Source organism: Osmerus mordax, chromosome 8 (genome assembly GCF_038355195.1).
Source record: "Osmerus mordax isolate fOsmMor3 chromosome 8, fOsmMor3.pri, whole genome shotgun sequence".
In the NCBI taxonomy this organism is placed as follows: Eukaryota; Metazoa; Chordata; class Actinopteri; order Osmeriformes; family Osmeridae; genus Osmerus; species Osmerus mordax.
This window is the reverse complement of record NC_090057.1, coordinates 110,709-136,981: the sequence shown is the minus strand read 5'-3', so window position 1 is coordinate 136,981 and position 26,273 is coordinate 110,709. Positions and strand designations below refer to the sequence as shown.

Below are 26,273 nucleotides of genomic sequence, written 5' to 3'. Positions count from 1 at the left end.
AAACAAGCAGTCAAAATGAGTCGCAGCCCAGAAAGGATGTCGTCTTACCGCCGTCATTTCGAGGGCGCGATGGCCGCCTCCTCTTCCCTCCAGGTGAGAGTCTCCAGCCCCTCTCCTACCCGCAAGGCCGTGCGCCCGCGCTCCGCCAGCTACAGCCGCAGCGGGGGATCCCTCGGGCGGAGGACTCTTTCCAACTCCCGCAAATCCCGCATGACCAGGTAACCCAATAAACTTTTAGATGAAGTGTGTGAAGCCCAGCTTTAGGGGTATACTGTCATATGACCAATTATCCTGATAATACACAATCCACATGTTGAAAATAACAGTACAGGCACATTTGATGATACAAAAAGTAGTTCTGAAATGAAAGGCAGTGATCTGCCCCAGCAGCAGTGTGAGCATGAGGGCCTTGTGCTTCGGCATGGGGCCGAGCCTGGACCTGGACGCGGCTGCTGCAGAGAGCCAGGCCTTCCTCAGCACGCGCTCCAGCGAGAGGCAGGAGATGGTGGCCCTCAATGACCGCCTGGCCTCTTATATTGAGAAGGTGAGACCTCACCCCAGCGACTTGAACCTTGGTCCTTTAAAATGTTTTTGTTGGCTCGCCTTCCTTTTTATCTTTACTGTCTTAGTGGCTCAATATCTTTTTACAAACTCATTAAATCATTCAGTGCAACTCGTACACACTTTCCCACAATCCACGTTCTCTAAAACACTCCCAACATGGTTCCTCCTCCTAAGGTTCTAAGGGTTCTGTGTGATTAGAAGTGATGGGACTGATCCTGACCCCTGACCCTGGTCCTGACCCCTGACCTAGTCTCTATGTTCCTGTCTCAGGTGCGCACGCTGGAGCAGCAGAACATGCTGCTGGAGGCAGAGATTGATGCCCTGAAGAGCCGCTTCGTGAAGCCGTCGGGCTTGAGGCAGCTGTACGAGGGCCAGCTCAGGGAGCTCAACAGGATTGCTGAGCAGATGAGAGTCCAGAGGGTCAGTGAACACCAGCTCAGAGTAGTGCTCAACCCAAGAGTTAATGTTGGTGATAGTTTGTCTGGTTGTTTCAGAATGGGCCTGTCTACTTTGACTTCTCGACTAAACTGTTCTGAGCAGTAGGTCTGAGCTGTGTCTTGTCTGAGGTGTCTGTTGTCTGAGGTGTGTGTTGTCTGACATGCAGGGCCTGGCTTTGGCAGCGAAGGAGGCCATGTCCGGCCAGTTGGAGATGCTGAGGGTGAAATATGAAGAAGCTCTGGAAGCCAGGAAGAAGGCTGAGATGGAGATCGAAGCGTTCCGCCCGGTGAGAGACGGAGTGACAGAGCTCCGCTGCCAGAGCTCCTCCCTTTCACTGCTTTGCCTTTTCTACCAGTTAATCATGAACATGGTGCCTCTTGTTGTTCTAGGATGTGGACAGAGCGACCTCCGCCCGCATCACTCTGGAGAAGCAGCTGGAGAACCTGGAGGTGGAACTGGAGTTCCTGCAGAGAGTTCATAAGGAGGTACAATCTGGACCCCAGATACAATAAAACCAGTTGCAGTTTGTACAGAAGCATTCTTCTCTAACCTGGTCTAATGTGACCGTATCCTATACGAAGCAGGAAGTCTAAATAGTTGCCACTTTACTCCCCCCTCAACAGGAAATTGAGGAGTTGATGGCCAGAATCTTCTCCTCTGTGGCCAAGGTGGACATGAGCTTTGCTCTTCCTGACCTCTCATCCGCACTCAAGCAGATTCAGTCCCAGTACAACAGCATCGCCGCCAAGAATCTACAGGTACACCCTTCTTGTGCATGATTATTACATTATTACACCGTTTTGTGGTTGTTACACATTACACGTAACCCGCTAGTAACCCACTCTATCTTTCGGGTCAATGTGAGTATATATTTTTCAGAAATCCCTATATGTCCTTAATTATCAGTATGTTTCTGTTTCTCGTGTCCCAGGAAATGGATGCCTGGTACAAGTCAAAGTTTCAGGACCTAACGAACGCGTCTACTAAACACGCACAGAGCGTTCGAAGTGTGAGACAGGAAATTGCTGGTCACAAGAAAGACGTAAGCTTGATCCTTCTTGATCTTCCATCATCAAAACATTCTAACCCTGATCCTAAACAGAGAGAATCGTACTGTATGTGTGTAGATCCTAAACAGGGAGAGAGATCTGGAGTCGTTGAGGACAAGGAACGAGTCTCTAGAGTCTCAGATCCGGGATGCAGTTGAGAGGTTCAAGAGGGAGGAGGAGAAGTTGCAGGTGAGGAATGACTTCTATAACGCTTCACATATCTGTGAGTGTGTGTGTGTGCATATGTCTCAAGTTCATGTCAACATTGTGAAATATTTTCCCACAGAGGCGTATTGAGGCGGTGAAGCTGGAGCTGAAGGTGACCAAGGAGAAGATCGCTCTGCTGCTGAGAGAGTATCAGGAGCTGCTCAACATCAAAATGGCGCTGGAGATTGAGATCACCACCTACAGGTGACCCACATACACCTGGTGATCAATGGGCCTGGTCTTCAGGATTTTATTTATTGTTTCAAAGTCAAATGAAGAAATTACTTTTGTTCTTTGACTCTACATGTGACCTCTTTCACCTCTGCAAAATATAGTAGATATATTGATCATTTTTAGAATACAATAAAAAACAGAACATCATTTGACATTATTTACATTTGCATTACATTTAGTCATTTTAGCAGGCGCTCTTATCCAGAGCGACTTACGGTAAGTACAGCGACATTCTCCCCGAGGCAAGTAGGGTGAAGTGCCTTGCCCAAGGACACAACGTCTTTTGAAACGGCCGGGAATCGAATCGCCAACCGAACCGGCAACCTTTTGATTAATAGCCCGACTCCCTAACCGCTCAGCCATCTGACCCCCCCCCCTTCTGACCCCCCCCCCCCCCCTCTGACCCCCCTTCTCCAGAAATATTTGCACCATTGTGTATTAGTATTTGGCAGGAAGATTTTGAGATTGTTGGGCCACCAGTCTGATTGTCCTGTGTTCCGTGCATCTCTGTATTTGGCAGGAAGCTGATTGAGGGTGAGGACAGCCGTCTTAGCAGCATGGTCCAGAGCCTGACCCTGGACGCCGGTGGCGAAGGAGCCTTGACCATCAGTGCTAGCTCCGCCTCCCTTGCTGTTGGCTCCACCCCTGATGTCGCTAGCCCCACTATGCTCGCCATGGGGACGAGGGGCAGAGATGATCTGGGCGGGGCTCCCAGTAACGGTTCGGTGGAAGTGATGTCATCAGAGAGCCAGACAGAGAGCTACGCGGAAGAGTTGACAGAGAGAAAGACAGTGCTCATCAGGTACGAACCCTGAGCCTGAGATCAGGTACGAACCCTGATATCAGGCACAAACCCTGACCCTAACACTGACCCTAACATCAGGTCAGTGGCGGTAAGGTAAAGATCAGCTGCTCAGCTCAAACCAAAAAGCTCTAGCTGTTTATAATTGTATTCTCCACACATACGTGCTCTTTCCTCCCAGAACAGTTAAAACAGACGAGGACACACTGGAAAGGGACACACAGGAGCGCACTATCACCATCTCTGGAGCCGCCGCCGAAGATGAAGACTAGATCAGCACCTCTGGGGTTAGGGTTAGGAGACCAGCTCCTGTCACCAGCCCCGCCTGCATGGCCCCATAACCCGGCTATTTCCTAGTACCTAAATCCATTTGCTTACATAATATGCTAGAATTATAATCATGCACAAATAGTCAATGAACTTGCATACTTGTGGCAATTTGGAGATAAATCAACATTAGGCTTCATTTGAAAGAGTGAGGTTAAAAGTGTTGGTGAACTCCCTGCTAGCATTAACTCTGCTGTGTGTCCATCTCCTCTGGATTATGTGCAAACAATAAAAATAAATGCCAAGCAATAATAGCATCATTCCTGTGTTCTTAGTTCAGACTTGTAGGTTTATTTGCTACAGTTTGCATTCATATAATGTAATGATGAAAAATCAAGCAGTTTTCATATCAATTTCCCCATGATATACTGTATAGCAGCAAAATCAGCCTTTAAAAAAATTATAATTATGAAACACAATAAGATTTTATATAGTAATTTTATACCAACAAAATATGAATTAACATCAGAAAGTGTAAAATAAGCTCAATAGAGTAGATTATTCCAGTCTGTAAGAAAAGCCTATTTAATACATTAAATACGCTTACATTGACATGTCGAAGCTGTTGTGAGACCCCTGAAGTTATAAGATTGGCACTGCATGTGCTAGTATTAGCATAGCTATCATTAACATAGCTATCATTAATTTAGCTCGCATTACAATAGCTAGCATTAGCATAGCTTACACTCCATTGTGGTGTGTGTGTGATCTCTCTACTGAGGAGGTTTGGGCTCCTCTCCCACTCCCCCAGCAAGGCGGTGTACTGCTAGACTAACTTCATAGGCCAGGGCGTCTGCACTCTCCTGCAACACACACACACACACACAAGATCAGATCTCCTGCAACACACACACACACCATCAGATCTGCATCACACACACGCACCAGTGTTTCCCACAATTAGATTCTATTTGTGGAGTAGACAGGGGCGGAGTCAGACGTTGTCAACATTAGGGGCTTATCCCAAACCTATGTCCTAGTATCGTTTTGATGTTAGTGTAAATAAAGAAAAAGTTTTTAAATCGCTTTTTGAATGTATATACCCATTAGGTTGGATTTATATTGTTATATTTGATGAATGTATTTAACTATGAATATTATTATATTTAACTTGAATATCAGTTTTGGACAAATTTGTGCATATAATTATGATACTACGGCCCAATCCCAATGTCCCCCCTAAACTCTGACAGACTTACTTGACGTCCTAGTAAGTGATTGAGTACAAGATGCTGCAAGGGCTCAAAATGCTATAATTTGGAATGGGACAGCATTTGCTGCATTATCGGCAAAATAGTAATGTTGTTGGATCAAATGTGATGAAAGCATATTTAGAATTTATCATCAAAACACTACCTACACAGAGTTCTAGCTATATTAACCATCAGTGAGCTTTGTTTTTAAACTTACAAGTTCAGTTTTATTTCTAACTATGTTTATGTCAGGGTTGTTTGTTTTCCGTTCTTCTTCTTCTTGTCGGGTTAGGGTTAGGCGGGTTGCCGGGATTTTTCTCTAGCTTCTGGGCTTCCCCTGGTAACCCTCGCGTTACATGTCACAATGATGTGAATTGTGGACAATGCCCTTAGCTAAAGTCTGCAAAAATGCAGACAAACGAAAAGGGTGCGTAAAGGGCTCAAAATGTCTGCGAAAGAGGCCTCGCACACTTGACGATTTGACAGCCCTAAACACACTAACCCTAAACTTGGGTTAGGGTTAGTGTGAACAGCCTTGGGTTAGTGTGAACAGCCTTGGGTTAGGGTTAGTGTGAACAGCCTTGGGTTAGGGTTAGTGTGAACAGCCTTGGGTTAGGGTTAGTGTGAACAGCCTTGGGTTAGGGTTAGTGTGAACAGCCTTGGGTTAGTATGAACAGCCTTGGGTTAGGGTTAGTGTGAACAGCCTTGCGCCATTCGTAGCCGTTCAGGGCGCTTCTCAGCCAGTCCCAGGCGTCAAATACCCGAGTCTGTGAGGGTGGACATTGGGATTGGGCCTAACCGTTCGTAAACTCTGGATTTATTCTCCGGCCCTCTTTTCTGAAGGAAAAGGCTGTTCGTCCCGCGCATTGATTGAGAGCATGCACAGGGGGAGAGAGAACGCGAGCAGGGCAAGAAGGGGGCTGAGAATCAATGCGACGCATGCAAATCTACAATGAAATCAGGTAAACAGTAAAAACTTTTACTTAAATAAATTTGTGACAGTCAATTTTTTTATGTGGCCGGGCACCACAAATAAATCAATGTATGGGAAACACACACACACACACACACAAGCCAGCTCTCCTGTCTCACCTGATTGGCTGCTTCTGCATACACCCTGACGATGTCCTCCGTCCCAGACGGCCGTACGAAGGCGCGTCCCTGCCCGTACTTCCTGGCCAGGGAGTCAATGGCTTCCTGTAGTCCTGCAGGGCTCAGCGTCCTCCTCTCAGCGTCCGTGGTGACGATCACCCCCCGCTCTGCCACCTGCAGGCCACACGCCTGCTGTCAAACACCATGTGTGTTTGTCCTACCGTTGTGTTCATGCTAGCAGCGTAGCTCTAGAGGTGTAGAGATACACGTGTTCATGCTAGCAGCAGCCTCTACAGGTCCAGAAGACACACACACCTTGACTTTGAGCTGCCTGTTGGGCAGGTCTGTGTAGATCGAGTCCCACTGTTGAACAGTCATGCCCCTGATGGCCAGCACAGCCTCTATCAACAACATGTCTGAGATGGCATCACCCACTGTCTAGAGAAAGAGGGAGAGGGAGTGGGAGTAAGAGTGGGAGAGAGGCAGGAGAGAGGTAGGTGGAGAGAGAGGGAGAGGCAGAGAAAGGGAGGGAAGAAGAGAAGAAAAGAGGTAGAAGTAGACAGAAGTGGGGGGAGATGGTGCGAAAGCATAATAAAACCGATATAAGTCATAAAAAAGTCTACAAAATCATCTCCTGGAATATATTAGTCCTGGTTGATGAGGTCCTACCTGGTTGATGAGGTCGACCGTGTTCTGGAGCAGGAACGCTGCTCTCTTCCTCTCGTCGTTGATGTTGGGGTCCTGAGACAGCTGCAGGATCCTGTCTTCTGCTGCTGCACTGAACAGCACCTGAAACACAACCACAACATGACCACAGCGCCTGAAACACAACCACAACAGCTGAAACACAACCACAACATGACCACAGCACCTGAAACACAACCACAACAGCTGAAACACAACCACAACACCTGAAACACAACCAGAACAAACACACAAATGTATTAATGATGTTCATTAGTAGTGTGTACCAGACAGTGTGTGTGTGCGTGTAGTGTGTACCAGACAGTGTGTGTGTGCGTGTAGTGTGTACCAGACAGTGTGTGTGTGCGTGTAGTGTGTACCAGACAGTGTGTGTGTGGACTCACAGTTCCATGGCCGTTGGCCTCAAAGTAGACCCCGATGTGGAACTCCTGAGCTGCGTGGTGGAGGTGCTTCACTCCCGTCTTGGTGCACTTCACCTTCACCTGGGAGAAAACAAGCGCACTTTTATACAACAGCAAAACAGGAACCCAGGTTCTGCCATCGTCCCATTAGATGCATCTATTCTTTAAGTACAAGTATGCTACATGAGTATGTATGTTTGTGTGTATGTGTGTGCATGTTGATGCATGTGTATGTGGTTGTGTATGTGCCTGTGTGTGTGTGTTTCTCACCGTCATGGTATTTGCTAGGTAGTGTGTATGTATATGTGTGTGTGTGTGAGTGTGTGTGGGGTTGTGTGTGTTTCTCACCTTCATGGTATTTTCTAAGTAGTCTGTGGAGCTCCCATTAGCGTATGCTGTTTGCACCACAGCTATCTGCAGGTCCAGCCCAGCCTGCAGGATCACAGAAGCACAGCCAGATCAAAGAGCTGAACTATCAAGCAGGATTTGGGGTAAACGAGGTATCTTCAGGTTTAACCTGGTCTTCAGTGTCACAATGGTGGGTCACTTGTTACCGGGATACATTGCCATGGGGTTTGGGAGCAGGTTATGTTCGAGATCACAGATTAACACGTATAAAAGCACCGCCTACTAACCAATTCATTCTTGGAAAACAGAATCATCATTCCTAAAAGTATGAATGGTTAGAGTATTTCTTAGGAAGGAAATAGTTAGACCTAACACTAACTTGAATTATGTTCTGTAAATATTTCTTTTTAAATTTGGTTCCAAGACTGTTTAACTATCAAGGTTGCAGCTGAAAGAATAAGGCAAAAATGGTCTTACATGCCATAAGAATGCATCAAAGCAACACATTGTGTGAGTGTGTGTGCACCTGTGTGTGTGTGTACCTGTGTGTGTGTACCTGTGTGTGTACCTGTGTGTGTACCTGTGTGTGTGTACCTGTGTGAGCAGGTCCTTCAGGTAGGTGCTGATGAGTGTGGCGATCTTGTCTCCGTCCAGCAGATGGAAGCTCCCTGCTGAGTCTCTGTAGTAGTAGACAATCCGGTCTGCATCCCCGTCAAAGGAGCAGGAGCGCTCCCCTGCCCTCATCTCCACACCTGTGGGGACAAACACACACCTGTAGCCTGATCTAGACCTGGGGGACAAACACACACCTGTAGCCTGATCTAGACCTGGGGGGACAAACACACACCTGTAGCCTGATCTAGACCTGGGGGGACAAACACACACCTGTAGCCTGATCTAGACCTGGGGGGACAAACACATACCTGTAGCCTGATCTACACCTGGGGGGACAAACACACACCTGTAGCCTGATTTAGACCTGGGGGGACAAACACACACCTGTAGCCTGATCTAGACCTGGGGGGACAAACACACACCTGTAGCCTGATTTAGACCTGGGGGGACAAACACACACCTGTAGCCTGATTTAGACCTGGGGGGACAAACACACACCTGTAGCCTGATCTAGACCTGGGGGGACAAACACACACCTGTAGCCTGATCTAGACCTGGGGGGACAAACACACACCTGTAGCCTGATCTAGACCTGGGGGGACAAACACACACACCTATATACTATATACAGCCCCACCTCATCCCTCTTCTCCACCTTGTTTTCACCCCCCTCCTCCCCCTCCTGCTCTCAGTCCCCACCTCCCCCCTCCTCCCCCGCCCTCCTCCCAGCCCCACCTCCCCCTCCCAGCGCTACCTGCAGGTGATTTCTGCTGCATCTTGACATAGTCTGCTCCACACAGGTGGTTGAGTTTCCCGCTGCTGCCGTCGTTGACTAGGGAGAGCTTGAGCTCCTGCTGAAGGTATCTCTCCAGCTCACATACTTTCAGAGCCCCGATCCCGTTAGCCCCATCCACCAGGAGGTGTTTCTGGTCGTCTGTACGGTTAGACACCTGGAGGAGGAGTTATGGAGGTTAGACACCTGGAAGAAGAGGGATTGGTGGATACCTGTCAGGCAGGCAGGTTAGGGTTCTTACATTCTTGGTAAGTTGGATGAAGGCCCGAGACAGCTTCTGGTAGTAGCCCTCGACTGTAGCGTCTCCATAGCGACCCTGTGTGTTCTGGCAGCACACCATGTAGTGAAGCTGGGGTGTCGTCACCTTGCCATAATCTAGTAGGACACAAGCATGGACCAATCAGACATAGGCAGAATCCCAATACTCTTATAGTCTTACCCTTACCCCTTACCCCTAGCCCTTAGTTTTCCGCGTTCCCGTGAAAGTAAGTGTCCCAATACTCTTTTTGATCGAGGGGTAGGGCTAAGACAAAGGGGTATACACCCCTTAAAACCAAGTGAGCTCGGGAGCTTACTTGAAACCAAGGGGTATGTGAATACTCCGCTACCTGCAACAATGGCGGACAGATCATCCAGAGTCCCATAAATGTAATATTTTCGGCTTAAATAACTGATTAAAAAATGATGACAGTCTTGTTTTGTGCTCTACACAGTCCTATATGTATTTGCAACCATGTTCTTAACCCTTGTGTTATCTTCGGCTCATTCTGACATTAGTCATTGTGACCCACCATCGTATTGCGACAACTTTACCGCATACAAAAACAAAGTGAAGCATTTTCTTTTAACCGTTGGGCTGTCTCAGACCCCCAACATTGCGAAGGTTAAATTTGTTTTTGTATTGGGTAAAATTGGGTAAACACAACGATGGTTCGTTATGAACCTTAGGGTCATGTTACCCGAAGGCAGCACAAGGGTTAATTTAAACGTTTTTTTAAATCGCTAGTTTGCTACGCTAACGTTACATTGTTGATTTTACATTGCTGATTAGACTTACATTTACATTTATTCATTTAGCAGACGCTTTTATCCAAAGCGACTTCCAAGAGAGAGCTTTACAAAGTGCATAGGTCACTGATCATAACAGTGGACTTGAATGGACTCCATGCATGTCTACAGTCTTAATTAAACTCCATTAGCAGCGGATTCCAAACGAATTTCATTTGATATCAGTGCATAACACTACTTGCTTTGGAGACAATAATAATACATTTTATTTAAAGGCGCCTTTCTCGGCACTCAAGGACACCGTACAAATAACATTTAAAAACAGCAAAAATAAAGAATACAACATTAAAAACAGCAGTAATAGGCATTTATAGACATCGATATACGTAACCAAGTGGTGTTTCATTTCATAGGGCTATGTAGCCCTTACCCCTCAGTTTCGAGACACAAGGGCTAGGGGTAAACTAAGGGGTAGGGGTAAGACAGAGTATTGGGATTCGGCCTTAGTCTTAGGAATGTTTTGCTGGACCTATATTGTAAATTACTGCAACTTATATTTTATTTTATATTTTATAGTTTATTTTAATTCTAATTCCACTTAGTATTGCTAGTTATGTACCCTTAGTATAGTTAGTCCTCATATTAAAATTTTAGATTCCTATATGTTTAATGTTTGCACCTTCCTGCCAAAAGAAATTCCTTGTCTGTGCAAACTTTGATGGCGAATAAAACCCATTCAGATTCTGATTCTAGTTTCCTCCAGGATCACAATGACTCTTATTGAGAGACTTGTTACTCTTGTTGGTTAGTTGTAACGGATTTAAATTCTTGTACTCACTGTGAAATATTTTACTGTTGATGGGTTAGGGTTAGGGCTGTTTTTCTATAGGTACACACTTGCACTTTTTGAGTTTCATGTTGTTTAATTTTGACTTGTTTAACTGCATGCTCTTATGGTTCTTCCCTTTGGCACTTATTTGGTTTTTCACAATGTATGCTTCATGTTTTGGCTGCTCGCAATGTTGGGGCTATCTCGTTGTTATGATCAGTGACCTATGCACTTTTGTAAAGCTCTCTCGTGGAAGTCGCTTTGGATAAAAGCGTCTGCTAAATGCATAAATGTAAATGTAGTCTAGTAGGACACAAGCATGGACCAATCAGTGAGAGTTGAGGAGAACACTCACCTCTGCTCTGACCTCCGAGGGCAGAAACTCCATCCAACACTGCCTGTGATAGGCTATCGCTGCTGCTTCTGGAGAAATAGGACAACGTTTCACAAAGTAACATCTCCAGCCTTCTTGCATGGTGAAGAACATCCTACTGTATCAGTTCATCTGACCGCGCTGTGTCTCTCTAACCCTCTGGTATAGCTCAGGGGTAGAGCATTAGACTACAGATCAAAAGGTTGCTGGTTTAAATTCCTCTGTAGGTCGCTTTGGAAGAAAGCGGCCCTAAGCGACAGCTAATTGAATACATTTTTTATTGTACATAATATTATTCACTGGACTAGCAATCTGTACAGTATGCTGTGTATAGGCTGGGCTAGATATGTGCATTATGCTGTGTACAGGCTGGGCTAGATATGTGCAGTATGCTGTGTACAGGCTGGGCTAGATATGTGCAGTATGCTGTGTACAGGCTGGGCTAGATATGTGCAGTATGCTGTGTACAGGCTGGGCTAGATATGTGCAGTATGCTGTTTACAGCCTGGGCTAGATATGTGCAGTATGCTGTGCACAGGCTGGGCTAGATATGTGCAGTATGCTGTGTACAGGCTGGGCTAGATATGTGCAGTATGCTGTTTACAGCCTGGGCTAGATATGTGCAGTATGATGTGTACAGGCTGGGCTAGGTATGTGCAGGATGCTGTGTACAGGCTGGGCTAGATATGTGCAGTATGCTGTTTACAGCCTGGGCTAGCATGCTGTAAACAGGAACGTGTACCTAGTGTCTCTGCCCAGGAAGACACTGGCCTGCTGGTCCATGCTGATGGCTTCTCTCTCGATGACGTCCTCCAGAGCCGCAACGAGAGTGTCCTGCTCAGCGTTGGCCAGCGCGGTGGCATAGCCTTCCCATGCCGAGGCCACCATCTCCCCCATAGGGTCCACCAGCTTAACCCCATTATCCTCCTGGACAGATGGAGGGAGGGAGGGAGCATATAAAAGAGAAAGGTTTTCAGAGAGAAAAGGAATAAAACAAAATAGAACTGCAAGCAGCGATGCGGGTTCCTCCGCAAAATGGGGAGGATATGGGGAATATTATAAAAATGTACATTGTAGAAGGTCAAGAGTTGGACAACAAGAGAGCAAAATTGCTTCATGTTTGGCAAACAACAACAGGCTGAATGGAGATTCAAACTCAAAGGCATGAGGTTGCAAGTCAGCCTCTCTATCGTCTCTGCTACACATCAACTGTTGAGTTTATATGAATAGAAAAGGCTTTGGTTAGCTTTGGGACAAAGTTCAAGCAGCTGTAATTCAGTCATCTTTGGACATATCAAGGTGAAATTGCGTATGGTACTTCAGAATGATGTCATCCTGTTCAACTAAACAGAAAATCTGAGTAATGACAGGCCCAAAGGCTGTGAATGGACTTGAACCTATGACCTTACACTTTACAGTACCCTGTCTTAGCCCATTGAGCTATTCTCAGTGTTGTATATTGTTGTTGTCAGTTACTGTATAAAAAAAGTAAGCTGTTTCTCCTGTGGTAAGTGTTGTTAGATTTGGCCAAAGTTTAAACAGCTCTAATTCAATCACATTTTGACATACCAAGGTGAAATTGTTTATGGTACTTCAGAGTGATGTCATCTTGAACCCTATTAGGTTTGAAAAACCATCACTTAAAATTATATTTGATTTATTGACACAAAGATATTGAGGTATGTGGACATTTACATAAATACACCCCTTTCAGCAATTTTGAAAAAAGTTCAAGTCGATTGGATCTATGGTTCATGAGGAGAATGGTTTGGAAGGTTGTACCAAATTTGGACAGTACAGCAAAATCTATCATGGCAGACCTCATGGGTCCTTGAGGCTTTTTTGTTCCTGATGAGAAATAAGGCATTTATACCAATTTTCTGGCATTTTGGAGTAATGGGGCGCAATGAAAATGCAGAATAATAATGGGGAAATCACGTAGACTTTGGGCATGGCTTATAGCGTCACCTATGGGCGTACGAGGGCCATTAGCGGTCTGGGAGTAGTGAGTGACCTGTTGTATCATGTGAAATTTGTGAAAAAGTCGGCCCAAGGACTTTTGAGCTATTGAGCCATTTCATGGAGAAGAAGAAAAATTATAAGAATACTAACAAAAACAATAGGTTTCCTCCTACCGGAGAAACCCTAAAAATAGAAGGATGGAGGGAGGGAGTAGTAGAAACAGAACAGTTCACCGGAAACCAAATCAATAGTTGACAACCTTCCTTTAAAAATACCAAGACACTATTCTTAGCATACCAACTCCAGCCCAGAGACAGATACCATGCTCTACACTACAGTACTTTGGGGTCATATTACTATATTATTCACAAGATCCAGTAGTTATAGAGTAAGGGTTGCAGCAGACCTCAGGGTTGTGTGACGCGGTGACCATGACTCCTATGATGGCTCGGGTCTTCCTGGAGCGCAGCGTGGCCAGCAGGCCCATGCGGAACATGACGTGGTCGAGGAGTCTGGCGCTGGTCCTGAACCCTGCCGTGCCGTACTGCAGCACTAGGCCTTCTGGCTTGGTGTGGAGAGCGGACTTCCGGGATACCTCCTCGAACTGCGCCATTCCTGACAGACAGCAAAGGAGTGACGTTGACTGGTTGAGACCTAGGCTGACCATACTCTTCAACATCTCTCTCAGACCTTGGTGTAATGTAATTAATAAACGTTTGCATTACTATTACCGACACCACCGTTCATTGGGTGTGCTTGCCTTTCAGGCCACACAAGTCTCACGCATTTCAACCATTTCTCACGCAACACCTTGTATGAGAAGTAAGGGATAACTTAACCTGCTATGTACAACTAATGGACGAGGCAAAGGCATACGGAGGGAAGTTTTCTGCCGAGTTGATAGTTGTCTCGAGTTATACTGAGATAAATGCCACACCCAGCCAATCAGAACATCAGTTCAGTAGCTCGTTAGCTTCTGGGAGACAGCTAGCTAGCTAAATCTGCAAACAGACAGCTGCAGAAAGGCTTCAGGCACAGGCCAGGGTGATAACGTCTTATGTAGCTAGCTATTAGAGCCCGACCAATTTATCGGCGGGCCAATATTAGGCATTTTCCAAACTATCGGTATCGGCATTTATAATGCCCGATAGTTTAATTTTTATTATGCCTTCACAATACAAACAAGGTACAAAATCAAGGCTCATAATGGCCTATAACTGAATATAAAGAAATAATTAAAAGACGGACGAAACACCCTTCAACCATGTTATGATTGTTGGCTTTGCATAGTTTGTCCACCAGAGGGCACTCTACAACATCCCTGTTGGAAACACTCGTGTTTAGAACGCCACAAACCCTACAACCAGCTGATCCAGCCAGAGTCGGGCAGAGTGTTATGGAAATCTGTTTATATTTTGTTACGCGTTTCTGAAATTAGTTTTTTATATATATCGGCCGATATATCGGAATATCGGATTTTTAAAACACCAAATATTTGTATCGGTATCGGCCTTAAAAATCCTTTATCGGTCTGGCTCTACTAGCTATGTTTCCAGGCTGTGATATCAACACCCTGTATTTTAACCCTTTGTACTGGTTAGCTCCAGCAATCCGACACAGCATTAGAGATATAGCTAGTTAGCTCAGCTGTTCAAGTTACTTACCGGTCCGGGGGTCAGGTCTGAAGCTAGGAGCAAAACGGAGCACAGCCAGCTTCTCCGGTGAGCAAAATGGTACATTATATCTGCCAATTTGCTCTTCTGTTACTGATATGCAGTTATCCAAAGCATTGGATATGACAGCTGGTAGCCAGCTACAGTACTACCAACCAGTTAGCTATCCTAGGTTGTCAGCTTTGTTTTCCCTGCGCTGTGTTGAGCTATTGTAGTGGGACAGATTACTGATTAATCTCGGGAATTGCATGGAAGGGATGCTGGTAAACCTTGAATGCATCTTTCAGGCTGTTTGAAAGGTGAGATATCCCATCAAACATTTGGAGAAAGAAAATATTTTTCATTGGTGGTAGACTACATTGAAAGGATTTGTTGCGACCAAATCCATTGATTCAGTATGCGATCGATAAACAATAGGTTTGAAGGTGATACAGCAAAACATATGTCAGCTGGGGCTGCAACGGACGCACCCTCTCTAGTTTCTCACAAAAGTGCATACATCAACAGCGTCTGCAATGATACTGACCTCATTGAGTGAATGGTAAAAGTATCTACCGGAATGTCTATTAAACGTATGCATACTCAGCTCGTGAATGATTTAATCTGAAAGAGTATCAATGAAACAGTTTCTATCAACTAAAATAAATCGTATTTTGTTTTCAATATTATGTTGTTGTAACTTACTTAATGCCAGTTGTGTGAGCAAAACTGTTGAGGGACAAAAACCTTCCGGGTAACTCTGCGACGTGGCTGAAGTTCCTGATACGTCACATAACCCCGCCCTCAGCAAGGCAAAACCCTGTGATGCGCACAAACGGACAAATTGAATATGTTTTAGGTGATAATCTTTTAAGTGACCTACAAAGAAAACACTTGTACTGAAACAGCCATGAACACTTTCTTAAACTTTCAAAAGGTCCAGCAGCACAAACATATTAGGAAGCAATATCCGACCTTCTGGTCTTGCAAGCCTCAAAGAACCCAGACCGTTTCAGTTGCCCGGGTGGGTTAGGGTTAGTAGTTACTGTCCAGTTCACACACAGTTCATACTCACGTTTTGTAGTCTGCAACACGCATTCTGGACAATGTCTATAATATTCGATGTAGGCTTATTTTATATTAACGTCGTTTCATAGACACACTACCATTTGCGTACACATTGTGTAGGCTACTACACAGGCAACAGTAGTGCATTTGGAAACAAACTAAATTAACTGTTGGTGCATAATGATATTCGTGCTTCTGGTAAGCGCGGTATAGGCTACCTACACACTGGAGGAAACAGCCTACGTAGTAGGCGAAGCTAGGACTATCCTTTTTTCCTAGCCACTTGTAATTGCCGTTAAAACCCGCACAAAAGCAAATTATCATGTCAGAATACATCCGTTTCTTTAGTCACGGCTAGTTCACACACCTCCCAGCCATCCTATACCTACGATAGTCCCCTTTAAGAACGCACCATTGCGGCCACTAACATGATACGGTAGGATACCGTAAGTGTTTGTTAACCAAGTCATCTGACCCTGTCTTTGTATATACTGACACTGGGAGAGGAGAAGGTAGATATAATATAGGCACTTACATGAATAAATAAATAATCAAATGAGTCAGTGGAATTGAACAATACATTTTCTCGAGCATCTCTCCAATAGCTACTCCTGTAGGTTGCTCGCGCCAGCGTCAGAGTTGGTGACCGCCAGAGGGGGAAAGGAGCGCAGCTACTGTCGACAGAGGAGAAGGGCAAAGCATCTCATTTGGACTCCTCATCCTGAAAAAGGTCCGGAGTGTAGATTATAGCCTAGTTCACGAGCAGCCGGGCTCACGTCGCGTCATTACTGAAAAACCGTTATTTAGATAGCACTGCATTCCACCCGTGCTTGTCTTTTCTCGTGTATTCCGGTGACTAAGGTGAGGAAGCAATTGGCCGTCTATCCAATGCCAGGCTACTGCTAGAAGGAATAGCCTAGATTTGAATTGAGGTTGAAGACTTTACCCAAACCATTCTGACGTGTTATAAAGCGCCACACTGTCGTAAGAATCTAATATAGTTTTTTGTTATTGCTGTGGGGTGATAAAATAGATTTCACGGCTAGCGTAGTGTTACGTAAGAGTCGCTAGCTTTATCCAAGGTGCTGAACTGAACGGAAGCCTAGCTTACTAAGGGACACGACGAATATTGGCCATCTTGCGTAAGTCTGTCCATGTGAACGCTCACATATGTAATATAATGATTTGAAACATAAACAATTGCTCTTTATTTGTATTATTCAAATTGTGCTATTTGTCGCCAGTCCAGAAGGTCATAGGCCTACCCGTGAGGGAGAGGACTGCACCGGAATTTGGTGATACACATTTTCCGTGTCGAAAGCGGTTTCGGATAATTTTTTAATCGACCTGGTGAACGTAATTCCTGAGGTGGTCTACTATACGGGGAGAAAATGTCGGGGCAGACGCTCACAGATCGCATTGCCGCTGCGCAATACCAGCTGACGGGATCAGACATGGCTCGTGCCGTCTGCAAAGCCACCACTCACGAGGTGATGGCGCCGAAGAAGAAGCACCTTGAGTGTGAGTAGCCTGAGCATGAGCCCATTACTGTGGTTCTGGACATGATGTCAACACACCCAGTTTAAATTGAGCATTGCAGGTACACATGCACGTGAAGGAACATACACAATTTGTCACAAATTGAGTATTAATGTATCACCATCCACAAAATTCATGGCCTGCAGATATATCTGGCCAGTGCTGATGTGTATTCACCTTGCTGATCTTACCCAGTGTGAGGGGAGGTATGCCAGCATTGATGTTTCCTTGGAGATGACCCCAGTGCTGACCTCTCTTCTTCACAGTGATTGAAGCAGTTGTCATGAATCAAGACTGACACATACATGGGACCTGTTCCAACACATTTTACACCAAACACACTCTTTTTACCTTACCTGTGCCTTGCAGGACATTCAACCGGTGTGAATATCTTTCTGTATGTTTTGCATTTTATTATCTCAAAATAATCTTCCCTAGATTAGTTTAGTGATTGTGGTAAGGACTAGGGTTAGGGACTTAGACATTCTCTAAAATAATCGGTCTAACATCAGGTCAGGGTAGTTTAAGACCACAGAGACCAGCATACCTAGTTTGCAACTTCAGGTCTGTATTATTCAGGAGTGTTTTATTGAAATGTTAGACCTCACAGTGCCATGCTGGCATGTATGAAGACAGGAACAGCCGCATGAAGTTGTTAATCACTATCACCCAGGCATTCATCAGACTAAAGCAGGCGATGGCCGAGTCAGGGTATGGATGAGCCTGTGTGTGTCTGCAGAGCCAGGACTCAGACCGAATGATCCACTCTCCTGATGAATAATGCAGTTATCAGCCCAATGACTTGCATGCATTATTTACACAGCCAAAGGTGACAATGCCGAGGCTAGTATAAGGACTGCAGTGGGTTGTGTCCATGCAGGGTTAGGGTTAGCCCTAACAGGACTGAGTCTACTGTGCACTGCTAGGAACCTCTCCATGGGACATCATGTTAGCCCTGACACATACTGGTCTATTTCAGGGACATCATGTTAGCCCTGACACATACCGGTCTATTTCAGGGACATCATGTTAGCCCTGACACATACCGGTCTACTTCAGGGACATCATGTTAGCCCTGACACATACCGGTCTACTTCAGGGACATCATGTTAGCCCTGACACATACCGGTCTACTTCAGGGACATCATGTTAGCCCTGACACATACCGGTCTACTTCAGGGACATCATGTTAGCCCTGACACATACCGGTCTACTTCAGGGACATCATGTTAGCCCTGACACATACCGGTCTACTTCAGGGACATCATGTTAGCCCAGAAACATTCAGGGACATCATGTTAGCCCTGAAACATACCGGTCTATTTCAGGGACATCATGTTAGCCCTGAAACATACCGGTCTACTTCAGGGACATCATGTTAGCCCTGAAACATACCGGTCTACTTCAGGGACATCATGTTAGCCCTGACACATACCGGTCTATTTCAGGGACATCATGTTAGCCCTGAAACATACTGGTCTACTTCAGGGACATCATGTTAGCCCTGACACATACCGGTCTACTTCAGGGACATCATGTTAGCCCTGACACATACCGGTCTACTTCAGGGACATCATGTTAGCCCTGACACATACCGGTCTACTTCAGGGACATCATGTTAGCCCTGACACATACCGGTCTACTTCAGGGACATCATGTTAGCCCTGAAACATACTGGCCTACTTCAGGGACATCATGTTAGCCCTGAAACATACCGGTCTACTTCAGGGACATCATGTTAGCCCTGAAACATACTGGTCTACTTCAGGGACATGACAGCACCTTCATGTGCGCCCCACCCCCCAGCATGTTTGTCTTGTGGACACTGGACACGGCTACTAACCCTAACCCAGCATGTTTGTCTTGTGGACACGGCTGCTAACCTTAACCCTGTATGGCTGCAGGTTCATTCTAGAAGCTCTCCTGACTACTGGGGATTACTGTAAGACTCTTTATTTAGACCAGTCAATCCTTGTTACACACATACACACACGCACACGTACAAACAAAAGGCATTAATCAATATAAATGTGTGTATTTAAAAGTGCTCTTTGGGTACCGTACTACATGTGTACTGTGTAGGTGTGAGTGTGTACTGTGTAGGTGTGAGTGTGTGTGTATAAAATGGGATGGATTCTGTAGACCTGGAAATTGAGAGAGGGAGGGTGTGTGGACTTCGCTGCATAGATGTGCATAGATGTTGAGTTCAACTCCTACCAATTGGTGGCAGAGGTTATGTAACAGCCTTTTAGTCATTTTCTGTGGTGCAAGTATGTGGTTGTAAGTGTGGTTGTATGGTTGTGATTGTCAGTATGGGTGTGTGTTTGTGTATGGTTGTGTGCAGATATCTGTAGTGTGTCAGTGTAGCATGCTAACTGCAGTTAGCTGTAGTGTGTCTGTGTAGAATGCTAACTGCAGTTAGCTGTAGTGTGTCTGTGTGTGCACACTGTATGTTTAATTGCATGCATGTCCGCCGCACCACACCAGACCCCCCAACAGTGATTAGCATTAATCTGTTGACTTTTTGTCTCAGGTCTGTCTCTCCATGCCATGTGGGAGATGAGGATGACATGGCATTATTTCTGTGTGTTTGTGTGGCCTTGGATCTTCTGTGTGTGTGTGTGTGTGGGAGGATGTGTGAGGAATCTGTCTCATTAGACTTGCTTCAGGAGTAAGTGTGGGGGAGGGGGGCTGGGTTGGTGTACGTCTGTGCAGAATGGTGTTTGTGTGGGTGTGTATGCAAAGGTAAGTGTGGGATGATGTGTGATCCCAGAGGTTCCCACCCTAACCCACCCTAACCCTAACCCACCCTAACCCACCCTAACCCACCCTAACCCTAAACCACCCTAACCCACCCTAACCCTAACCTCTGCAGTATGTTGGGATTCAGCCCGTTCCAGTCATTTCCATGGATCTTCTCTGGAACACGTACTGACCTGCGCTAGCGATGAACAGCAACATAACAGCTCCTTCTCCTGATGCAGATCTGATCTCCGCCACCAACGCCACAAACGTCAACATCCCTCAGATGGCCGACACGCTGTTTGAAAGGGCCACCAACGCCAGCTGGGTCGTGGTCTTCAAGGCCCTCGTCACTACTCACCACATGTGTGTCCATGGAAACGAGGTCAGTAGGCCCAGAGGGTGGTTCAGGAGGGCAGAGTATGTTAAGGGGACTAGGCAGAACAGGGATTCATGTTAAGGGGACTAGGCAGAACAGGGGTTCATGTTAAGGGGACTAGGCAGAACAGGGGTTCATGTTAAGGGGACTAGGCAGAGGAAGGGTTCATGTTATTCTCTCTAAGCCACTTGAGTATGAGTAACCAGAGTAAGTTTCATGCATGTGGCACTTTCCGAGTCAGAGTTAGCAGGGGGTGCATTTCTTGGGTGAGAGAGAACCAGAGATGGGAAGTAACGAAGTACAGATACTCCGTACTTGTAATTTTCTGGTATCAGTTCTTAATTTAATTTACTTACTTAATTTAGCACAGCCATGCTAGATAAACATAAAATGGTTTCCGGATACTTTGATAAAAGTAGTAGCTTGAGGTGTTTCTTAGGTGTATTTCCTGTAACAGAGAATCCTGTGCTTCCATCTTGAGGTCTTGACGTCATTTGTAGAATCAGATGTTATTTGAAGTGTAGTAAATGTGTAAGTTTGACTGCCTCCATGAGTATCATCAGAGTATTCTGAGGTTTTTTTGGTAAAAGGAGCTTACATGTTAGGCTTTGCTTTAAACTAAACCTACTTTTCAATCTGACAGAGAAGGTTGTAGAGTTGTCATTAGTCCCAAGAGTGCTCTGGTTAGGGTAAGAGTTAGGCTGCTCTGTCCATGGTGCTGAAAGCTGCTTCCCTGACAAGACCTGAGGACCTCCCTCCCTCCTCGCCTCCCTATCCTCCCTCTCCCTCCCTTATTCTAATGTGTGTTGTGTGTGTTTGTGTGTTCCTCAGAGGTTTATCCAGTACCTGGCATCCAGAACAGCACTGTTCAACCTCAGCAACTTTATCGACAAAACTGGCTCTCACGGTAAGGATGGGACTGAGGTGCTCTTTTTCTCTCTTGTCTCTCTCTGTCTCTATCTCTCTGTCTCTCTCCCTTTCTCTCTGTTTCTGTTTGTCTGTCTCCCTTTATCTCTCTCTCTCTTTCTCTCTGAGTGTTACCTCATAACTGTACAAGCAGAGAAGACGGAATAGAGAGTAGGGCTATCTGGGAGGAGAGAGAGGAAATCACTGATCTGATAATCATATGAAGGACCGTGCCAAACATCCAGCAGTTACCATGTAGACATGGAATACACAGATGTCTCCTCTTCTACCCCCTCTCTGTTCCCCTTCCCCTCCCCATTTATCAGGCAAGGCTGCATGTCTCAATATTGGAATACCCTGGACCAGTAGTACCAGGCTAGCACAGCTAGCTCTGATGGACCAGTAGTACCAGGCTAGCACAGCTAGCTCTGATGGACCAGTAGTACCAGGCTAGCTCTGATGGACCAGTAGGACCAGGCTAGCACAGCTAGCTCTGATGGACCAGTAGGACCAGGCTAGCACAACTAGCTCTCCCAAGGAGCACCAGCATCAGATGCTTCAATAAAATCAATAACTAACAGATCAGTCTTTACATTTACATTTAGTCATTTAGCAGACGCTCTTATCCAGAGCGACTTACAGTAAGTACAGGGACATTCCCCTGAGGCAAGTAGGGTGAAGTGCCTTGCCCAAGGACACAACGTCAGTTGGCATGACCGGGAATCGAACTGGCAACCTTCGGATTACTAGCCCGACTCCCTCACCGCTCAGCCAACTGACTCCCCTTTAGATAAAAGATGTATTGTAGCACTTGTACTGAGACAATTTGTGTCCTGATGAAATTATGTTTTTACTAAAAGGTCACAGAGAGGAGAGAATGCAGTTATCTCACATGTACAGTTGTAGACGGTGACTGTGTGGATGGCATTTTGTCCCCGTTTGTAGGATATGATATGTCTACCTTCATCAGACGATACGGCCGCTACCTGAATGAGAAGGCCTTCGCCTATCGCCAGATGGCTTTCGACTTCACCAAGGTCAAGAAAGGGTATGTCAGTCATCCCATAGTAGCCAGTAAAAGAGCATCATATGAGGTTGTCTCCACAGCCCTCGCTGTAGTTGGGGTTAGAGGTCACCAGGATCTACATAACCTTGACCCTCTACCTAACTCTGACCCTTTACCTAACTGATTTGTGTACGTAATTTTCTGTCTACCTCTGCCCAAAAACTTTCCAGTCCCTGGAAAAAATCTTCCTAGTATATTGCTGCAATATAGGTGTAATATTGCACATCCCTTAATTGGCCTGTGCTATTTCTTTATTACATCTCTCTTAAAAATAAAAATAAAACATAATTACAAAAAATAACATGTTTTTATTATAATGAAAGAAAAAGGGTTATTAATGGCCTGCAGTGGAAGTCATAAATTAAACATAATTTAGGAATAACTCTACCTTTTATCTTGTGCCAGTGCACCCTTATATGTCATAATTATCTGTAGTCCGTTGTTAGTATAACCCAGCCTAGTCCTAATCTGTGAGTGAGAACCTGCTGTGTCCTCAGCGCTGACGGGGTGATGAGGACCATGACTCCTGAGAAACTCCTGAAGGGCATGCCCATCCTGCAGGCCCAGATCGACACGCTGCTGGAGTTTGATGTGAGTTTCATCTGCACTGGCTCAACGTGGAACTCACCTGGACACTTGAATGAACACAATACAGACCCTTGCTGAGAACACTCTCTCTCTTCCTCTATAAACATAGTTCTCTCTCTTCCTCTATAAACAGTTCTCTCTCTTTCTTCCTCTATAAACATAGTTCTTTCTTTTCCTCTATTAACATAGTCAGTGTTTCCCACAGAATGTGATTATATTTGTGGCGGTAGGCAGGGGCGGAGCCAGATGTTGTAAAAATGTGTCTCAAATGTTATAACTGCTCCTAAACTTTTCCATTTGGTACAGATAAAGCTATGCTCTAGGGCTGCAACAACGAATCGATGAAACCAATTAAAATCGATTATTAAAAGCGTTGGCAACGAATTTCATTATCGATTCGTTGTGTCGCGCGATTATTACGCCACTCAATAAGTCAAGGAGATGTTTGAGTATTTAAAAAAAAAAGTTTAGTTGAGCACGGAGCGGAGGTAGAGGAAAGGCCATCGGAGAGACGCTGTTGAGTAACGTTGTTCTGAAACACTCTGGCGGAGGCAGAGAAATCAGTACGACCCAAGTCATCCAAGGTGTGGGAGCATTTCACACTAAATACATTGAAAAAGTGTGTTAATTGACCGAGGTGAAGTTAGTTTCATATTCGACATTTGTCTCACAATCGGAAGACGCTACTTTGCAGCATCGTGTTAGGGACCGGGTGAAAACTACCCATACCATTTTGAAAAATGTAGACTTTTATAATATTTTTAGGAATATAAAAACTCAAACAGACACCAGAGTATCTTAACAATGTCTGGTATACGTCCACAGCCTTTACCTTTTCAATGAAGTTTCAAATAAAATGATAGAAAATCACTCTTTGAAAATAGCTTAAAGATCCTGTAAAGTGGACCTGGAAACGAGTTTTAAGTTTGCCACACCACAGAATAATGTGTTATTAACTACCCATCCAAATTCGAATGAAAAAATGACACCGACAAGTATGTTAAATTAGGCTTTGAAATCGTGAAAAAATCAGTAGTCTTCTCTGCTTGAGACTGGGGGGGCGTGTCGCCTGAAGGAGCTGAAGCTCCGCCCCTCGCTGCCTAGTGCCTACCTCCGACCCAGATAATGGACGCTATGTCAAGCCGAACAAAACCGTATAGAATTAGAATGTATTTGTTCAATGAGTGAAACATACAGATGCATATAAATTAAATGTTCCCCTGAGCTGTAACAGTAAAAATGGACACCAGAGACAGCAGACAGTGAGCTCTCCAACTAGGCTACTTCTAACACATTAGCTACCATTTCACCAAAATACCATCATTCTACACCGAGCAGCCTAATATCAATTTAGCGGTTTGCACTAACTCATAGCAGAGATACCTCTGGAAATGTTATCTAGTATAATTATAACAAGCACACAGAACTGAGTGATGAACTGCTGGCGGCGGTGGATGGTCGAGGTGCGACCGGAGGATGAACGGCCGGAGGGGCGATGCTCGGTATGGCTCCGTGCTGCAAGAGAAGCCGTGTGTTGGTGAACCCCGTCTGTCTCTGGTCCATGTTAAAACTGTCTGCCGTGAAATGGTCAGTGCAGAGGCGGCTGTTGGTGTTTATCCGAAGCTTTCCCTGAGCGTGGCTCTTCACAAAATCTATTCACCTATTTTTCCTTTCGTTATCAATAGGGAACTTAAATGGCGTTGCAGCGCAGCTGGAGATCTTGCATCCAGGAAAGATGCAGTTGCGGGTGGTGGGAGACATCCTGAAGCTAGCTGATGTAGGCTACAATAACAGTACAGCTAGAGGAGCCATTCAGTGATCTGACGTAGATAGGGAGAAATTACGTAGATAGGGCATTTTTTGGCTCCGCCCATTAAAACCTGATCTGAAAACGGAAGAGTAACTGTTCTTCGGTTTAACTCCACATTTCAGTGTGACAAAGTTTTAGCGCTTTGCACATGCTTTCAGGAACTAATTTCACACGTATATAATGTACTTAGAAGCAAAACATGGAATTTACTTTACAGGATCTTTAATCCTCGCAAATCTTAACTTTTTTCAAAATGGTGTCAAAAAATCTTAAATATACACCAGATTATTCTAATAAAGTCTGGCCTACTTCCACAACCAAACAAGTTTTAAACAAAACTCAAATAAATTGCTCATCTTGGAAAATAGCATTAAATCCACGCTAATATTAATAACTTTTTCTAAATTTTGTGCCTGTTTGTGCACATTCTGAAGATTTTTTGCACTGTGAATTTGCACTGTCAGTTTTATTTTTGAATAAAGGGTTGGAAATTAATGCTTTTTTTTTCTTCTTTTTAAATCCGATTCATCGATTAATCGAAAAAAGAATCGACAGATTAATCGATTATTAAAATAATCGTTAGTTGCAGCCCTACTATGCTCCAACTGATGTTTGATCAACATTTATTTTCTTTGCACATTCTTTTCTTTATCAGCAAACACCGTCAAACACTGAAAAACTGAAGTCAAAAACATACAACATATCCGTCTGTCACCAAAACAATTAATCCACATAAACATCCATACAAAATAAAACACAAACATACCGTGTGCGCATGACCACACATTTAGGAGTTGTTAGTCTATTTTCAGTCTATTTTCTTATTATTTTCGATGAGCGTGTTCCTCCGTGCCTTTGCGTTCTTTGCAGCATCCGGAAGCACATGAGCCGTCTTACCAATGAAGCACGTGATCTACATGCATTGCAATACTCTTTAACCAATAGGCGTTAGAAGCGCAACACAGAACTTACAATCATTACTCAGTGACATTACAAACTCAAAATAACACGAGACTATGAAAGAAAAACATTGTTGCGGCAGCTACATATGTCCTAGTATCGGTTTGATGTGAGTGTAGATAGGGACAAGTAATGCAACAAGTAAAAATGTTTGCATTAATTTGAGAATAAAGGTTTTTGGAGCTTTAGCCTATGTAATATAAACATTACATTGGACTCATATTGTTATATTTGCAGAATGTATTTAACTATGAATATTATTGTATTTAACTTGAATGTATCAGTTTTGGACACATTTGTGCAGAGAATAGACCTACTAACAGTTTGTAAACTCTGGATTGATTCTCCTGCCGTCTTCTCTGAGGGAAAAGGCTGTTTGTCCCGCGCTTTGATTCAGAGCGTGCACGGAGAGAGAGGGCGTAGTCCATTAGAGAGAGAGAGAGACAGAGAGAGAGACAGAGAGAGACAGAGAACGCGGGTGGGGCAAGAAGGGGCTGAGCTCATCAATGCGTTTTAATGAAAAATATATATTTTTTACTGTTCAACATGGCAAAACAAGTAAATGCATTTGTGGAGGTAAATTTTTAATTGTGGCGGGCCGCCATAAAATATGTATATTTATA

General features: G+C 44.8%; 4 protein-coding genes across 12 annotated transcripts in view; 3 read left to right on the top strand and 1 right to left on the bottom strand.

Annotated features, from left to right (window-relative positions):
• LOC136947507 (adhesion G protein-coupled receptor F5-like) overlaps positions 1 to 22,015 on the top strand; it is a 116,669-nt gene extending 94,654 nt beyond the window's left edge. Inside the window, exon 39 of the mRNA XM_067241606.1 lies at positions 21,857 to 22,015. The gene's annotated coding sequence lies outside the window, so the exon portion shown is untranslated. The remainder of the gene's footprint in view (positions 1 to 21,856) is intronic.
• On the top strand, positions 9 to 3,861 carry ngs (notochord granular surface). Of its 2 annotated transcripts, none has more exons than XM_067241029.1 (11): positions 9 to 218; positions 391 to 544; positions 835 to 984; positions 1,169 to 1,288; positions 1,392 to 1,487; positions 1,626 to 1,760; positions 1,934 to 2,044; positions 2,130 to 2,240; positions 2,338 to 2,462; positions 3,013 to 3,294; positions 3,476 to 3,861. In XM_067241029.1, the coding sequence occupies exons 1-11, from the start codon at positions 16 to 18 to the stop codon at positions 3,564 to 3,566; spliced, it is 1,578 nt and encodes a 525-aa protein (XP_067097130.1). In that variant the 5' UTR covers positions 9 to 15; the 3' UTR covers positions 3,567 to 3,861. The 2 variants fall into 2 exon arrangements, with proteins under 2 accessions (XP_067097130.1, XP_067097131.1); XM_067241030.1 differs by having other exon boundaries at positions 3,481 to 3,541.
• On the bottom strand, positions 3,890 to 16,284 carry pgm3 (phosphoglucomutase 3). 3 transcript variants are annotated; one of them, XM_067241026.1, is made up of 14 exons: positions 16,196 to 16,284; positions 15,298 to 15,412; positions 13,347 to 13,555; positions 11,721 to 11,905; positions 10,961 to 11,028; positions 9,010 to 9,143; positions 8,730 to 8,925; positions 7,955 to 8,112; positions 7,361 to 7,444; positions 6,995 to 7,093; positions 6,576 to 6,695; positions 6,222 to 6,344; positions 5,907 to 6,080; positions 3,890 to 4,424 (listed from the first exon to the last, which is right to left on the bottom strand). In XM_067241026.1, exons 3-14 carry the CDS (start codon positions 13,551 to 13,553, stop codon positions 4,335 to 4,337), a joined length of 1,638 nt encoding a protein of 545 aa, XP_067097127.1. In that variant the 5' UTR covers positions 13,554 to 13,555; positions 15,298 to 15,412; positions 16,196 to 16,284; the 3' UTR covers positions 3,890 to 4,334. The 3 variants fall into 3 exon arrangements, with proteins under 3 accessions (XP_067097127.1, XP_067097128.1, XP_067097129.1); XM_067241027.1 differs by lacking the exon at positions 16,196 to 16,284; XM_067241028.1 differs by lacking the exons at positions 15,298 to 15,412; positions 16,196 to 16,284 and adding an exon at positions 14,605 to 15,145.
• LOC136947147 (clathrin coat assembly protein AP180-like) overlaps positions 16,210 to 26,273 on the top strand; it is a 38,104-nt gene continuing 28,040 nt past the window's right edge. The window contains exons 1-6 of one of the 6 annotated variants that reach the window (XM_067241021.1): positions 16,210 to 16,802; positions 16,905 to 17,181; positions 20,184 to 20,326; positions 21,152 to 21,227; positions 22,172 to 22,274; positions 22,790 to 22,883. In XM_067241021.1, coding sequence (XP_067097122.1) covers positions 17,052 to 17,181; positions 20,184 to 20,326; positions 21,152 to 21,227; positions 22,172 to 22,274; positions 22,790 to 22,883 — 546 coding nt within the window. In that variant the 5' untranslated portion in view covers positions 16,210 to 16,802; positions 16,905 to 17,051. The remainder of the gene's footprint in view (positions 16,803 to 16,904; positions 17,182 to 20,183; positions 20,327 to 21,151; positions 21,228 to 22,171; positions 22,275 to 22,789; positions 22,884 to 26,273) is intronic. The other 5 variants (XM_067241025.1, XM_067241020.1, XM_067241022.1 and 2 more) reach the window with 5 other exon arrangements.

Coding starts and splice junctions, on each gene's coding strand:
- pgm3 (XM_067241026.1), bottom strand. CDS start 13,553: ATGGCGCAGTTCGAGGAGGTATCCCGGAAGTCCGCTCTCCACACCAAG. Junction 11,029..11,720: donor TTCCTGGGCAGAGACACTAG/GTACACGTTCCT, acceptor CTATTTCTCCAG/AAGCAGCAGCGATAGCCTAT. Junction 6,081..6,221: donor ACAGGCAGCTCAAAGTCAAG/GTGTGTGTGTCT, acceptor TGTGGCCTGCAG/GTGGCAGAGCGGGGGGTGAT.
- ngs (XM_067241029.1), top strand. CDS start 16: ATGAGTCGCAGCCCAGAAAGGATGTCGTCTTACCGCCGTCATTTCGAG. Junction 985..1,168: donor AGCAGATGAGAGTCCAGAGG/GTCAGTGAACAC, acceptor TCTGACATGCAG/GGCCTGGCTTTGGCAGCGAA. Junction 2,241..2,337: donor GGGAGGAGGAGAAGTTGCAG/GTGAGGAATGAC, acceptor ATTTTCCCACAG/AGGCGTATTGAGGCGGTGAA.